Here is a 17506-nt window from a genome sequence, read left to right as displayed (position 1 = left end):
AGGACAAATCTCAGTTGCCTCCGCGTCTGAGACCGTCAATCTGCTCATCTCATCACGTGGCTTGTTGAGCGCGTTACTGTGGAGACCTAGCACGTGTGGAGGCTTCACGCTAATCTCTGCAGCATCCACGCACAACTCACCACACGCCCCACCTTAGAGCGAGGACCACATTATAGTGACCACAAGGAGGTTAACCCAATGTGACCCTACCCACCCTAGAAAATGGGCCAATTGGTTGCTTAGGAAGCCTGACTGGATTCACTCAGCATGCCCTGGATTCAAACTTGCAACTCCAGGTGTGGTAGTCAGTGTCTTTACTTGCTGAGCTACCCAGGCTCCAACTTGATTATTTTTTTTAAAAGTGTTGATCATATCAAACCAATTTCTGTATTGTATATACAGTATAATATAATTGAAGATTTTAGAGTGAGACAATAATAATATAATACCACAAAACATCACAGAACATTAGAGACATCAGCTATAGCAGTGCTCTTTGGGGGGAAAAATCACGGCCACAAGAATATGGCATGTCTTACTGAGATAAATTAGAGTTACTGTGTTGGTTATAGCTGACACAGGATCAGATTACTGGTGCAAATGCCTCAAGGGAACAGGTCAACACAATGTGCTCTTGTGGGCCTTCAATCTTGGGATTCCCATAACATGTGTTGGTACCAGTGGTATGAAAAAGATCAAAAGAGTCATAATGCCCTAACTAAAAGAAAAAAGTTCAGTGGAGCCTCTCGCTGCTTAATGCGCTTTATAATCACTAACTTAAACGCAATGTATTTGCAGTGGCAGCGATGTTCAGACATGGGTGAGATGTGTCATATGAATACATCATGGAACACCCTGACTTAACCCTCTTGGTATGAATCAGTTTACAGAGAATGTTTGTGTTGCTAGGCCACATCACAGGACAGGCAATGATGAGAGACTGTGTGATCTTATGACCCTGCAGTCATTCCAGCAACAAACACAGCAAAACATTTAAGTCCTAGACAGCTAGACACTGTACTATTCCTGTGCTATGTGCAAATATTAAAATAATAATAATAATTAATTAAAAAAATACTTTCAAACTTTCATGCCCTGATGTAATTTTGTTTGGGAGGAGGGCAGATTACTTATTTGGCCTGAACAACCAGATGCATTTACAGTGGGCCGAGTTGCATCTTGTATGCATCTCACACCACCTCCTGAGGAAGTCAGAGTAATTGGATTGCTATACATCTCAAATGTATCTTGGCGGGCATTTATACTTGGTCTTTAATGATCGTACAACTATCCAATCAGCAAAAATGCATGAAGTGACCAAGTGTAAATACCCCCTTAATGTGGCATCACCTCAGTGCAAATACAGTAGTGCAGTGCACAGCTACACTAGAAAATTTGCATTAGTGCAGAAAGTATATTACATAGTTTGTTTTTTGTTTTTTTATCCTAAGGGGTTCATGAGTGCCCTCTCATGGCTATATGAACACTTCTTGTGTTTCTGACTTCTAGCCTTTCTGATATTAACAAACTTTGTATTTCAGCAAAATAACCATGAACCATACAGTATATAGGCCCATATTGAGCAATACTAAGCAATAATTGAGATGCAGACAATTTCCTAAAAAAAAAAAAAAAAAAAAGGGGATTATGGGTTAGGATCAACATCTAACTTGTTTAGGTTTGTTCTGATGAGGTCGCAGACAGCAGGGAAAAAAAACAACTAATGTAAATTATAAAATGCAACTAACCCACCGTTCTAAACCATATAAAACACAAAATATGACAAAGTCACTTTAATGGTGATAGAAATGCATGTAGTTTGATGTGAGTGTTTTTCAAATTAAGAAGTGTGAAGGGTTTTCATTGTAGTTGAAGCCAGCGGAAAGCAGAATTCTGACAGCCCATATTATCTGGCACCTGGAAGGGATTTTTTAAGACTGAGGTTGCTCTTTCCCTTGTGATTGACACTTGAATGTGGTTAAAGGAATATTCCGGGTTCAATACAAGTAAAGCTCAATCGATAGCATCGATGAATGTTGATTAATGTTGTTGATGAAGGCCCCTTTCGCATCCATTGTAAGTGCCTCACTATAACATCAAATTTTGCTTTTTTAAAGAAAAAGTTTGACGTGTCAATATAATTTTTTTTGTGATAATCAAAATTATGCCACAAATGCTGACATCTGAGCTTAACTTGAATTGAATCCGGAATATAATTGAGGTCCAGCAGTGCTTCATAAATATCATTCAATTCTCAAAATAAAGCTAAACCATGTGATATTTAATTTCTGTGTGCAGCTATGGCAGGTGGCCCGAAATAGCAACTTTCTACAAAAAAAAAAAAAAAAACATATCATGCAGAGCTCCAGAGTTTGCGAAGGTAATTCCCAAATATCAAATCCAAATCTATCCCATTTTCATTAACATTCAGAGAACATCCAAACAACACATTATCTATTTTGTTTTATGTCAAAGGGAAGTTTCAGGCTGACTTTTACAGTTTAACTGACATTTAAAAGTCTTCATATCTGGAGAATCATATTTTTTGTTAGACTAGCTGCTTTATGAATAAGTTTCTGGGCTCCCAGATAGTTGGCAAAACATTTTTACAGGATTGGAAAGGAATCAGCTTTCCAAATAACACAAAAATAGCTGCTCCAAACCTTAGTTGAGTCATGTTTATTCAAACCCCAAACTACTAATCTCACACAGCAGACTTTTACCCAACAGCACCAGCACCATTCCTTGTGCCTCCCAGAAACTTCTGACAGCCCCTCCCAGTCCAATGAAGAGACAAGCACTTGCCCACCCTAAAGATCAAAATACCCCCCTAAAGATTGCATCTTATATAGGCCCTGGACGCAGCACAATGAATAGAACAGAACGCATGTGTATCAAGAAGCGTTTTTCAAAGTTAAAGGGATAGTTCACCCATAAGAGAAAATTCTCTCATACTCACCCTCATGTCATTACAGATGTGTATGATTTTCTTTCTTCTGCTGAACACGAACAAAACGATTTTTTACAAAAAATCTGAGCTCTGTTGGTCCATTCAATGCAAGTGAATGGTGGCTTGAACTCTGTAGCTCAAGAAGCACATTCATTTAACACAAATAGTAATCCATATGACAAAAGTGACTAAATCCATGTCTTCAGAAGCGTTATGATAGGTGTGGGTGTGAAACAGATTAATATTTAAGTATTTAAATATTAAGTATTTTTAATCCACTTTCACTTCCACATTCTTCTTGTTTTGTTTTTGGTGATTCGCATTATTCGTGTATATCGCCACCTACTGAGCAGGGAAGAGAATTTATTGTAAAAAAGGACTTAAATATGGATCTGTTTCTCACCAACACCTATCTTAACACTTCTGAAGACATGGATTAAACCACTGGAGTCGTATGGATTACTTTTATGCTACCTTTATGTGCTTTTTGGAGCTTCCATGTTTTGGTCACCATTCACTTGCATTGAATAAACCAACAGAGCTGAGATATTTTTATAAAAAAATCTTTGTTTATGTTCTGCAGAACAAAGAAAGTTATACACATCTGGGATGGCATGAGGGTGAATAGATGATTAAAAAAAACAGCGATAAAAACCAAGTTAAGAGAAAAAAACGCGTTTGGTGTGAACTGCCCCTAAGACTGGAGACTTACCCACGAAACAGTAAATGCTGGATCCGGGCTACACACCTGCACTGGTTAAACAAAACAGTGACGGAAAAGAAACCCTTTGAATGGTCAAACATGAAACCCGATCCGCGTATCATCAGTCAGTCTGACTAAATAAGCCCATGCAGACTGTTCCACCTGAAAAACGACAGGTACGTAACGTGATGCCTTACATAATGCCCTCTCTCTAGAGTGATACAGGACTGAATAGAGGGGGATGCTGCTACAATACACCTGCTCTATGATACAGTAGGTACCTATTTGAACAGAATACACATTTTCGTTCAAGTTACCGTAAGTAAAGCAGTAAGACTAAACTAGAAAAACAAAGGAGAAATCAACAACAACAGCAACAAAAACGAGCGGATCGTGGCTTATGAGAGGGAGCGTCCAGCTTTACTCTCCTGCCGACCAGTTTGATCCACAGCACCGGGAGGCAAGATGCCAGTCCAGATACCGGACGACACCGATTTCTTATCTTTTCGAGATCAGTGTGAAAGTCAGGATGGCTGGGTCACCCGTTATAACAAAGGAGGAGTGACTGTGTGGTGTCGAGACGAGGAGAGCAAAACTGTACAGAAACTCAAGGCAAGTGCGCCTAGCGCGAGCATCGCACGCGCTGCAATGCGGAATCAATAGACGTACAAAATTACGAGAAAAGGAGAACTAGTTTAAACACAACGGTTTTAGCGTCACAAACATAGCTTACGACCAACTGACGTATATTTTCAATAGCTCAGATCATCAGTGACTTTGTATGGTCATTGTCAGTAAAAAAAAAAAAAATAAAATAAAATAAAAAAATGTGTAGGCTATTGATCCTTTTTTTTTTTTTTTACTACTAACTGCTGGAGAGAAAGAGAGAGAGGAAAAAAAAAACAGCTACTGGTTGATTGGTCTTGGCCTGGTCAGTTGGCTGGTTTTAGAGCGGTTTTTGGCACCTTTTTAACTGGTCAGTCTTGGTGACCAGCTAAAACCACTTAAGACCAACTGAAACCAGTTATAAGACCTGCCAACCATTTAAGGCTGATTTTAGTTGTTGTTGTTTTTTTCAGCAGGGAAGTAAACAAATCCGTCATGTAGTCATTTCCACATTTGTAAACTTGTTATAGTGCTCAACAAGCTAGAATGTATTGTTAGACATTATTTGCCTCTTCATTTTGTGAAGCAACTCTGCATGAAAGCCAGTAACATGTCTATTATCATATGTATTTGCCAGCAATCATTCCATACAGTTTAAGTACTTTATCTAGAAGGGCTCATGCACCTATTTTATTTAAACCTATACAATCATGCAAACACAATAATTAAAGTGTGTCAAGCCAGCAATGCACTTTGATGAAACCATCACGTCTGGCATAGAGACTTTAGACTATTTTTTAAAGTCTATTTTAAAGTATTGTTGTAAATGGACATGGTTTTATCAATTATACCAATACCAATATACTAATACAGCCTTTACCTTACATGGTTCAAGCTATAATTCTTTTGGCCTTCTAACTGGAAATGTTAATCATGTCTGTTTTCTGTTAAATGTATGTGAAAGAGAGATTGTGTATCAAAATTTTGCACATCGATCAAAGGTAGGAGATACAAATCACTTGTGGAACAGGTCATGTGTTGTCCATCAGTACCAGTGTAGCGGCGTTCCACCAGGCCAAATTCTTTAGAATAAAAAAACATAACCAGCAGCCTTTAACATGCATAAAAGTCACACACTGGCATGCTTTAACGGCAAGGTCCCTCTCTGGACCTGGTGCAAACTGAGAATGCAAGGTGCATAAAAAGCATAGATTGTTGATATACTTTAGTTGAACTGGGTGTAAACTGTGCAACCAGTCTCATAGAATGAACGTTGCTATAACCAAATTTTTGCAAACTGAGTTTTACATGCCGTGTTCAATGCTTTAGCACAGTTTCCACTACAGCTGTGCGTTTTATTCACTTTCACACAAATCACGAGTACAATAATTATGATTTTATAAACACTTATTTTTTCACTCTGTTGCTCACACACTGCTATGTTATGATATGGAAACACTTTAACTCTAATGCATCATTTGAAAAACGATATATTTTAACGCTTGTACAGATCCTTGTACATTTATGCACTTATTCCACTGTGAATAGCCTCCTTGGTACCTCACCTTATAGAGTGTTGACCTTTGGCCTCAGAAGTACACTTTTCAGTCAAGCACGCAAGCTGTCACGTGAGATGAAAGTGTCATAGAAGTGACGCTAAATGATGTGGTTGCGTCAAAAAATGTGCTTTTTATGTCTCATTTGCTTTTATGACATTATCGGTTAGGTTTAGGTGTTGGTTTAGGGTAAGAAAGTCTGTTTTGGTTACCTCTCATTTGCTTTTAGGACACTATCGGTTAAGTCAAGTCAATCCATTTTTATTTGTATAGCGCGTTTCACAACACACATCATTTCAAAGCAGCTTTACAGAAAATCATGCTTTAACAGAAAATGAAGCTGTAATGTCTATAAAGTCTTAGAGTCATGATTGTGCATTTTGATAAAAATATTATTGAAACTGTGTCTAAAAAATAAATAATTAAATAAACAAGTAAATAATAATTGTATTTAGCTACACACCAAAAGTAGCTTGCTACATTTAAGCTACTTCATTTTGTTTATCAAAGCCATGGTACAGCATAGTTCAGTATAGTGCAATACAGTATACAAGTATGCAGTATGGTGAAATATAATATGCATGTAAAAAACATGTAAATTCATATTTATGCATGCTACCTATACAAACCCATGTTCAAAATGATAAATCACTATTTTTACATTTTATTTTTCACATTTATACTACTACCTCTACAAATACCCATTTGAAAATAATTTCCTTTGCACATTCCTATATAACAACTCTGTGTACATATACATATACTATTCATCTTATCCTGTATTCAGTGTCTTGCTGTTGTATTTCTGTATGTACTGCAAGCTTCTGATCAGAGGCCAAATTTCTTATGTTTGTGTGAGCATATATGGGCAATTACAATGTGATATCTGGTGGTAATCGATGGTAATACCAGTGGTGATTTCTCAGGGCCAGCAAAGGCTTCTCTGCTGGCGTAACATGCCTAATAAATACATATTTTTTCATTCTTTTTGCCTATGTATTGTCAATCGCTTTCCAGTGAGCAAGCCGAAGGCGACTGAGTGAAGGAAAACAATACTCCATAAGATGGTGGTTAATGGAGAAAAATAACCCTAGGAGAAACCAGGCTGACTGTGGGGGCTAGTTCCCCTCTGGCTAAACAGCATGAATATAATGGCAATATTAGTTTTTATATGTAGTGCAATTCGTGTTTTAAGACTAGTAACTAAGTTAGTGTTAAGGGCCAGTGTTTAAACAACAAGATTTTGTACGAACTGTAAGATTAATGACTAATGTCTTTGAAGTCCATCCTGGATAAGTTCACATAGATGCATTGTCCTTTGTTAGTTGACTGATGAAGGCTTTTGTTGGCAAATAATTGATAGTCTATGTATTCCATTTTAAGAGTGTAGTTCATCATTAGACCAAGTTGATGCAGGCAGAGATCAGTGAGGTGCATTGCAGTTCAACTAGCAGGTCATTTCGGTGAGGTCTATCCTAAGTCCAAGGTTTTGGCAATGGCATATAAAATATCCCATGTCTTACAGTTGGAGTTGGCATCAGTTCATCCTCTGTGAAGTCCATTGTAGAAGACTGAAGTAATATCTGACTGTCACAGGCTGCAGTTAGTTGTCATCACTCAGGCACACATAGCAGTGGGAGTCGGACACCAAGCAGGAACAGAGCTGGATCTGGCAGGCTCTGGTAACCTCAGGATATGGTTCCCGTGGTTGAGACAGGGAAACAAATAGAATAATTTTAGCGTAGATGCCATTCACTTTATTGCAGAGTTAAAGAATATGAGAAGTGTTTCTGGTTCTGGCAGACCTAACTAAAACCGCATATCTATGAGTGTATGGATAAATTAGGTGTATGCCTGGCTGAATAGATGAGTCTTTAGTCTAGACTTAAACTGAGAGAGTGTATCTGAGTCCCGAACAGTGTTAGGAAGACTATTCCAAAGTTTAGGAGCCAAATAAGAAAATGATCTACCTCCTTTTGTGGATTTTGATATTCTAGGTACTATGAACAGGCCAGAATTTTGCAATCATAATGAACGTGATGGAATATAGCATGGTAGAAGGTCACTTAAGTGCTGTGGAGCTAGACCATTCAAAGCTTTGTACATGGTTAACAGAATTTTAAAATTAATATGAAATTGAACAGGTAGCCAATGTAACAATGATAAAATGGGGCTAATATGATCATATTTCTTGGTTCTAGTCAGCACTCTAGCTGCTGCATTTTGAACCAATTGAAGTTTATTTATTGAACTTGTAGGACATCCTCCCAGTAATGCATTACAATAATCAATAGCCTTGAGATCATTAACTAGTCATGATCATGACGCATTAATTAGTTTTTCGGCATCAGCAACAGAGAGCATGTGTCGTAACTTCAAACATTGGAAATTTTATTTTCAAAGGACAGATTGGTATCAAATATATTACCTAAGTTCTTCGCTGTAGAAGATGATGTAACAGTACATCCATCGAGAATCAAATTATATTAGGTGAGGTTTAGGTCTTGGTTAAGGGTAAGGATGTCTGTTAGGACACTACTGGTAAGGTTTAGGTTAAGGTTTTAGGTTAGGGAGGTACACTGGTGGCCAAAAGTTTGGAATAATGTACAGATTTTGCTTGTATGGAAAGAAATTGGTATTTTTATTCACCAAAGGGGCATTCAACTGATCACAATGTATAGTCATGACATTAATAATGTGAAAAATTACTATTACAATTTGAAAAAAAATATGTAAACTACTTCAAAGAGTTCTCATCAAAAAATACTCCACATGCAGCAATGACAGCTTTGCAGATCCTTGGCATTCTAGCTGTCAGTTTGTCCAGATACTCAGGTGACATTTCACCCCACACTTCGTGTAGCACTTGCCATAGATGTGGTTGTCTTTTCGGGCACTTCTCACGCACCTTACGTTCTAGCTGATCCCACAAAAGCTCAAGATCCATAACACTCTTTTTCCAATTATCTGCCCACTCTAACCTTTTCTTTTTGTTTTTCTGTTTCAAAAGTGGCTTTTTCTTTGCAATTCTTCCCATAAGGCCTGCACCCCTGAGTCTTCTCTTTACTGTTGTACATGAAACTGGTGTTGAGCAGGTAGAATTCAATGAAGCTGTCAGCTGAGGACATGTGAGGCATCTATTTCTCAAACTAAAGACTCTGATGTACCTATCCTCTTGTTTAGTTGTACATCTAGCCTTCCACATCTCGTTTTGTCCTTGTTAGAGCCAGTTGTCCTTTGTCTTTGAAGACTGTAGTGTACACCTTTGTATGAAATCTTCAGTTTCTTGGCAATCTCAAGGATTGTATAGCCTTCATTCCTCAAAGCAATGATTGACTGACGAGTTTCTAGAGAAAGCTGTTTCTTTTTTGCCATTTTTGACCTAATATTGACCTTAAGACATGACAGTCTATTGCATACTGTGGCAACTAAAAAAAAAAACAAAAAAAAAAAACAACAACTTCATTTAACAAACCAAATAGCTTTCAACTGTGTTTGATATAATGACAAGTGATTTTCTAGTACCAAATTATCAATTTAGCATGATTACTCAACGATAAGGTGTTGGAGTGATGGCTGCTAGAAATGGGGCATGTCTAGATTTGATCAAAAATGACTTTTTTCAAATAGTGATGGGGCTGTTTTTTAAATCAGTAATGTCCTGACTATACTTTGCGATCAGTTGAATGCCACTTTGGTGAATTAAAGTACCAATTTCCTTCCGAAACAGCAAAATCTGTACGTTAATCCAAACTTTTGGCTGCCAGTGTATGTTTTACTCACTAAAACCTCCATCTATCATTCACCTTATAAACCTCGACTGATTACAATTTCACTCAGTTTCGGTGCCCCTCGCTGGACATTTCACAGGGAAACTGCAGCCAAATGTGTAATAAAGCATGTAATTTAATTTTGCAAAAATGTTGCCATGATCACGTACTTTCATGAGATCAGGCTGAAAGTATCTTATAAGCTCCTGATCAGTAGCTTTTCCTCAAAGACTCCAGACCCTTTCAGAGAAAATCCTAGAGAAACAAACAGGGATATGGTTGTAGGCCATTTGCCCTGGGAAAACGTAGCTTACAGTGACGAGTGCCAGGCCTGACTGCCTCATGATCCACAGTCTTTGAGATGAAAGACTGATCTCTCAGGGACAGACTGCACCCATGAGATGTGCTGAAAAATTAAGAGCGGAAAACCGTGGTAACAGCAGGCTCAGATGAGGAAACCTGAGCCCCTCCTGTTGGCTTGCCAGAGTGTGGCCTTTTTTTTTTCTTATTTTCTTCTTATTTTTTTGCAAGAGCACTTCTCTGACAGTGGCTAAACGTTGTCTCAAAGCGAGGTCCCAAGGCTGTTTCAGCAACATTTCTGGCAAGTATGGGGAAATTATTTAGACCCCTGTTACTACTACAAAAATGAAAGAAGATGACAGACCTTGCTTAATAATTCATGCAGCTCTTTGAGGCACTGATGCATTTCTTTTCATGAATAATTGAGTTTTGTAGGCTTTGACAACATTCCATTCATAGAGACTAAATAAAAATTGTTACAAGGAACCCAATGGAAATGAGGAGGGACTGATCAGTCTGGGGTTGAAGGGAGTTGTTCATAAATTATTAAATGATGCTTGGGTAGAGTTGATTGGGTTACATGGTTGCTTGCGTCGTGGAGCCATGCAATATCTGATCACATTGCATTTGATGTATTCATGCTTACCTGACTCTCTAACCTACCCAGGCAGAGTTTAAGGATATGGTAGCTACAGTATAAGTTGAAAAAAACACAGGTTTCACTCAACATTTGAGCTTGGAATGCATATGAAGATGGACATGTTGTTTAAAATTAAATATCCACTGTTTTTCCTCACTCGACCGAGACTCCTTTTACATTCAATGTTTGCTGTGTCAACTTTTAACTCATTGTAGCATTGAGTCATACAGAAAGCAGGGCTTTTAAAGATAAGCAAAAGAATAGATCTGTGTATACAGTAAATGGGAGCTGGTTTTTTGTCAGCACAGTAAATGGTTTCATTTTTTATCTGTCCGGTGAGAGACTGCATTCAAATTCTGTCAGCACTTTGTCAGGGCACCAGGGGGAAAAGTAAAGGAGATCCATCAATATGGAAAAAAAGTATTCTTCTGTGAGGAAAAAGCTCTTAAGACTAGAATAACATTTTGTCTGTTTTGTTTTCTTTCTTAGATGAGAATTGTTTGTAAAGATGTGACAGCAGAGACACTCTACGATGTCTTGCACGACACAAGCTACCGGAAAAAATGGGACACAAACATGATTGACACTTTTGATATTGGAAGACTGACAGTTAATGCAGATGTAGGATATTACTCCTGTGAGTCACTCCTATGTCTCTCTTTCTTTACTGAGCTGTTATTTCCACCATGTCCCTGGAACAGCACAACAATACACTCTTTTTCTAAAGCCCACTTTTGGCTTTACTGTGCAAAGGAAGTTTGCCATTGGCGGTTGCAGTACATTTGATGATAGAGGACAATATCTGCAGTTTAACTGCAAGAATGAAAATCAAATGGGCTGATTTATAGTCTAATAACTCTCATATGTGTTCTCTGACCTACTGTATATGGATATCAGCAATAAAGAGAGCCATTCAAAGAGACAATGTAGACAGAAAAAGAGTGAATCACTTGCAAAAAATCATGAGTGATTAGAGAACATATTAAAGGGATAGTCATCATCATTTACTTGCCTTCATGTTGTTCCAAACCTGCATGACTTTCTTTCTTCCATGGAACACAGAAGGAGTTGTTATAGGTAGAATTAGAGCCTGGAAGATGCAATGAATGTAAATGGTGACTGAGTATATCATCTCCTTTTGGGTTCTGTGGAAAAAAGAAAGTCATGGAGCAACATGAGGGTAAGTAAATAATGACAGATTTGTATTTATTTATGGGTGAAATATCCCTTTTAAAAAAATTATGTGACTGCAAAGATCGTATAATACAGGTCTTGCAGCATTTTTAGGAATATTTGCGATTGTACATAGTGTATATTAGAATGGGTAATAAGATCATATAAAATGAGTAATCACAGGGTTGAAAACATGACATAAGTTGTTGGTGTCTTTCATGGTTTAATAGCACTAAATCTTTTATTTACAGGGAAATGTCCCAGTCCATTGAAGAACAGGGACTTTGTCACTATGCGGTCATGGCTTCCTCTTGGCAATGACTATCTGATAATCAACTACTCTGTCAAACACCCGGTATGTCTGTGTTTGGTCTGGACTGTTAGGTCTGTAGGTGGTCTGCTTTTATTAGACATTTTGGCAGAACCAGCAATATACTGTAGTCCAGTGCAGTGTGTCAGTTGGTATGTAGAAGAGGCCAGAGCAATGGCAAAAGTCTGACAGAGGTATCAAGTAAGCAGTTGGGTGATTGAATCCCCATGCTGTAATGAATGATTACATGTCTAGCGTCAAGGGCTTTTTGTCTTCATTTTCTCCATGGAAAAATTTGTCACACTTACATGTTCACCTTTGCCATAAGTCAGTTCCTTGGAAAAAATAATTTTCAGACTGTTAATGTCATTTTACAGTATATGTTTTATCCTCTCTGGGGAACTGAAGCTTAATTTCTTGGAAACTTAATTCTCAGTGTTGGTATTTTTCAGGAATACCCACCAAAGAAGGATTATGTCAGAGCTGTGTCTTTACTCACCGGATACTTGATCCAATCCAATGGAGCAAATTGCTGTACCCTTTATTACTTAACGCAAGTGGACCCACGAGGTGAACATTTCTAATTTCCTTCGCTAATGTAATTTAGATCAGTGGTTCTCAGCTTCGTGACCCGAAAATAGGTCACAGGTCTGTACAGATAGGGTTATGGACAAATGCAAACTTACAAAATCGTTAGCACAGCAAAATAAAGAGGCTTATCAACTTTTAAAGGGGAAAAGAAAACTATATATATATATATTTTTACATCAAAGGCTGTGTGTCCAATCAAACTCGACAGTATATTGTCGCAAATTCATCTGTCACTTGGTTGATGCTAGCCAAATTAGGCCAATGCCAACATGGACAGGTTGCATGACATTCTTACCCTCATCCTCGTAAACCATGAATAAAACTACACAAGGCAAAATGTATTATGACTGAGACTACATTAAATACAGATTCACTTGCAATGAGGACATGGTTTGTAGTAAGAGCATAAAAACATCAACATTCAATTTTGTACAGTAAACAATTTTGACACTGTGTTGGGTCGCCACTTGTTTTCTAATGTAAAATCTGGCTCCTGAAGCAAAACCAGTTGAGAACCACTGATTCAGCATTAGAAAAAGGCAGAGGCTATTTGCACTAAGTGTAAATATAAACAAAGAACATCTTCTTTGCACTAAGTGCAAATAGTGTTAGATGCTGTTTGCACCCCTAATTACTAGCATACAGTATAGGGGCATCACTGCAGCATGTTTATTTTGTTTATTTAGAGTCCTACAGACACTCTACACCAACCTCTACCCCTAACCCTACCATACAAAAATTAACCATGGTTTTATTACAGTAACCATAGTATCACCATGGTATTTTGTTGTAAAATCATACCAACCATAAAATTAAACATGGTTACTAAATTAACAGCATAGTTCTGTAGTAACACTGTGGTTAACTGCATTAAAACTATGGCTTCTGCCAAAAAAGATGGTTGCTACAATATTACTATAGTAAAACCATGGTTATTTTTACCTGGTCAAACCTGTCTCTCAACTCCCAGAACCTTCATCGTGACCAAATCACTGTGAGGAAATCATCTTTATATTCATTTTTATTTATTATTATAAGTAGTATTAAAGGAAATATTAAGAGTGGAGACAGGAATGGGAGAAAGTGGGGCAAAAGGCGGAATCGAACCTGGGTCGTCCGCACGAAAAAAGCAAATCCATAATGCCGTTACATCCCATGCCACTTCAGTGACACTAGTAGAGGTCTGCAACCCGACCCAGGTCAGTTTTTCAAGTAAGACTTCGGGTTCGGTTGGGTTGGGGTTTCAAATTAATGAAAAAATAAACAGGCTTACCGAACTTGTTTCGCGCACGCGCTCTCGCTCACAGACACGCGCGAACGGACGAGTTAGGGGCCGTTCACACCGAATGTGTTTTTGCACACGTCTGTTCTGTTTTCCCATTATTTAAACACATGCTGGACGAATGTCTTTGACATTTGCACCATGTCTCGCTTTTTCTTCAGCGTCTCGCACAGCACTGGCATATTTTAAACACAATGTCAAGTTAAAAAAACCCATGTCGAGACACCTGCACTCTGTTTCATTCTTTGTCCTTCGTCTAGATTGTTTTTAGCGCAGTTGTCACAAAGATTCAACATTCTGAAATAGTTCAGGCTGCATAGAGGGGAATGTTGCATTATTTCATATTATTTCAGATTGTTCTGCACCAAGTGAAGTTTCAGCAAATAAACGGTAAGGCAATTCTTTTTTCCCTTCTGCTCTAGTGTACTAAGGGGCTGCTGTGCCTTGTTAAAACTGTGTATGTTTACTGTTTCAGTACTGTTATGAATGCTGCCTATATGCTTACATAAAATACAGCCTATTGCAACAGTACTTGCTAGGAGAAGAAATTAGATAGTAAGCGATTTCTGGTCCGGGCTTAAAATCTGACGGTATTGTCCATCTTTTGGTTTAAAAGTACACCAAAGTGTTTGTATTTAAGGAAATACCATACTGTACATGTTTACACAACACTTACACTGTTTAAAAGTTTCAGGCCTGAAGAGTTATTGCTACGTATATATACAAGAACACCACATCATTTCCAAGTGTGAAACAGTGGGGTGCAACCTTATCGTGATGTTTTCTTTAAAAACTTCTCAAAAATGCATGTGTTTAGATTGAAAGCACATTTTATGATATAGTCGTATGTTATGCCTTGAGGTCCTGTCCTGTTCCATTCTTTTTCTGCATACATTCCTACTCCTGTGCTGTAAGGCGTGGGCAGCCTAGAAGCCTTTATTGGAACTCCTGCTTCAGCTATATTTTATGAATTTGCTGATGTCATCTTTTCCGTGATGCTTAAAGCAATGGCTTTGAATATTAATGTCTTCCGTTGCTGCGATGCACCAGCTGTTAGTGGCCTGCGGGACATACACTCGGTTTTAGTTTATTGCACTTGTACAGTAGACTGTTGTCTTTTCCAGGGAAAAATTACAGCTTATGCTACACCTAGAGATTTGTTTAATTAAAGAAGGGATAAATAATCCACCCCCCTAATTTTTTCAGCACTTCACAAGTCTAAGATACAGTAATTGCTGACCTACTTTGGATATGGTGTGCATCTTCAGTCACTTAAAGGGATAGTTCACCCAAAATGATTTATTAACCCTCATGTTGTTTCAAGATGAGGGTGAGTAAATGATGACAGCATTTGTAGTTTTGGGTGAACTATCCTTTTAAAAAGCAGAGTAAATGAGCACTACAAAAAATACTTTTTTCTTAGTTTCTGGTAAAAACATCTAAACAACTGATGCAGAACTCATGCAGAAATAGATATTAAGTCTAGTGTTCAGAGAAATCTAACAAAATAAACAAGAATAAACTATTTGCCAATTGGGTAAAAAAAGAAATAAACTTGTTTTCCCATAAATACTTTTTTCTTACCCCATTAGCAAATATTATTATAAGTGTTATAAGCATTATAAACGTTACTAAATTGTGTTAGATTTCTTTTAAAACAAGACAAAATATCTTATGTCATTTAGCTTCTTAAGTAAATGTATCTTGTTTTAATGTTTATATATTTTTGCTGGAAAAAAGGACAAACTGAAGGGACACATTAAAGCATGGGTATTTATTATCTCCTAAAAAGTCTATATATTATGGGAAGGGAGGCGAGGATTTTCTAAATGGATTTTCTAAATGTGGGGGGACATGTCCATCCCAATTAAAATGTTATGACAGTAATGGTGATATTAGTAGTGTAAGCTGATGCAGTCATTTTTGTCACAGAAGATAACATTTTAAAGCTTTATCTTAATTTATCTTCAGGGTCTTTACCAAAGTGGGTTGTGAATAGGGTCTCGCAGTTTGTGGCGCCAAAGGTAAGAATGCACTGGAGATCAGATCAAAGATCAGATTTCCTTTTTACATGATATTTGTCATTTATATACATTATGTGTAATTAAAATTACTTATCAGCTTTCTAAAAGTTTCTTAGAATAAAAAAGCATGCGCATAGAATGATATATAGTTAGCCTAGCTGTCTTTGCAAGCTACTGATATGAGAACTCTAAAGTCTTTTAAAACTTTTCAAGCCAGTCGAATTCCAAATTTCAGAGTTTTCCTCTGCTGCCATCAGGTGGTTGCAAACGTGCACATCGTGAATACCATAATGCGCATGATGCCAAGCTATGGTGAACAGATGACTACATAAATAAAAGGATACAGATTTTTACTTTTGTTCTTTTTTTTTATCCACAGGCCATGAAAAAGATTTACAAAGCATGCATAAAATACCCAGAGTGGAAACGGAAACATAACCCAAATCTGAAGCCTTGGAGGTACCCAGAGCAGAACACTCTGCCCTGCATCAATGTGGCTGACCTGACGGTGCAGAGAGCAGATTCATTGGAGAACATCGATGAGAGCAGTGTGAGTGAGGAGAAGGCTCAGCACCACAGTGATGATGATGAGACCTAAGATCACTCACAGTAACTCTCTCTGTCCTGTTCTACATCTGTTAGAGCATGGCAGAGTGTGTGTGGATGTGAAAGTGAGTGTGTACCATCCTCAGTTGAGGATGAATCCCTTACTTTCATTCTGTAAATGGTACACTCCTTTCTTGGATTGAACAAAAAAACATGATATTGTTTTACAGAGATTTTGGCATTTAAAGACTACTCTGTCCATACATTAAGACAGAGTCTGACTGTATTGGACATATGACATATTATGTGCTGAACAATTGAGACTTCACGTTTTATGGTGTATGATATAATCATTCGACATAAAAACAGTATAAATAAATGGGTTGGCTCTTGAACATGGCATTATTCTGTAATACATTTGTGGAAAATCTCTGTCTGAAATTGTTTGAAAAAAAGGTTTCATGCAAATATATTGCATTAGTGCAACTTAAGCCTTTATTTAATTACATGGCATCAACACATTTGAAGCACAACTCTGTCTGTCAAACAGTTATATTACCAAGGATGTAACCAAAAATTCAAAACTGGAGGATCAAATGGAAAAATGTACGAATCGGTCATTGAAAACCACATATTGATCAACCAGTAATCGAAATATTGGCCCCCCTTGATGTCTGTAGTGGTAATAGCTCTGTTTATAACTAATAACGCCTTAATATTTCAGCCCAGCTTCTGAGGTGAAGTTTTCCAGTGTTGAGTTTTGCGGATAGCAAGGATTTCCAACTTTTTATCTTTACTAAGAGAAAGATCTGTGTGTGTGTTTAAAGTTCAAAAAAGTTCTGTTTAATGCACTTGGATCTTTGTGTGTGTGTGATTTTGGCTCAGTGAGCAATCCCATGATGTTTTCCTTGTCTCAAAATAAAAAGTTTGGTCTTGCATTTTTAAAATGAAAAAATGTTTGGCATCGTTTTTTTGTTTGTATGCCTCCAAAACATTCCACAGATATCAGAAGTCTCATTGAAAATGTGTGGGTCTTGAAGTTAAACACTCTTGAG

General features: G+C 37.6%; 1 protein-coding gene across 2 annotated transcripts; it reads left to right on the top strand.

Annotated features, from left to right (window-relative positions):
- Nucleotides 1–3665: 3665 nt before the first annotated feature.
- On the top strand, nucleotides 3666–17376 carry LOC127418008 (START domain-containing protein 10-like). 2 transcript variants are annotated; one of them, XM_051658319.1, is made up of 6 exons: nucleotides 3666–3829; nucleotides 11015–11162; nucleotides 11950–12053; nucleotides 12461–12578; nucleotides 15853–15905; nucleotides 16285–17376. In XM_051658319.1, exons 1-6 carry the CDS (start codon nucleotides 3800–3802, stop codon nucleotides 16501–16503), a joined length of 672 nt encoding a protein of 223 aa, XP_051514279.1. In that variant the 5' UTR covers nucleotides 3666–3799; the 3' UTR covers nucleotides 16504–17376. The 2 variants fall into 2 exon arrangements, with proteins under 2 accessions (XP_051514279.1, XP_051514278.1); XM_051658318.1 differs by lacking the exon at nucleotides 3666–3829 and adding an exon at nucleotides 3839–4265.
- The last annotated feature ends 130 nt before the right edge of the window (nucleotides 17377–17506 follow it).

The sequence above is a fragment of the Myxocyprinus asiaticus genome, chromosome 27, assembly GCF_019703515.2.
Source record: "Myxocyprinus asiaticus isolate MX2 ecotype Aquarium Trade chromosome 27, UBuf_Myxa_2, whole genome shotgun sequence".
In the NCBI taxonomy this organism is placed as follows: Eukaryota; Metazoa; Chordata; class Actinopteri; order Cypriniformes; family Catostomidae; genus Myxocyprinus; species Myxocyprinus asiaticus.
Note: the sequence above shows the minus strand (reverse complement) of the source record. Positions and strands in the feature narration are given on the sequence as shown.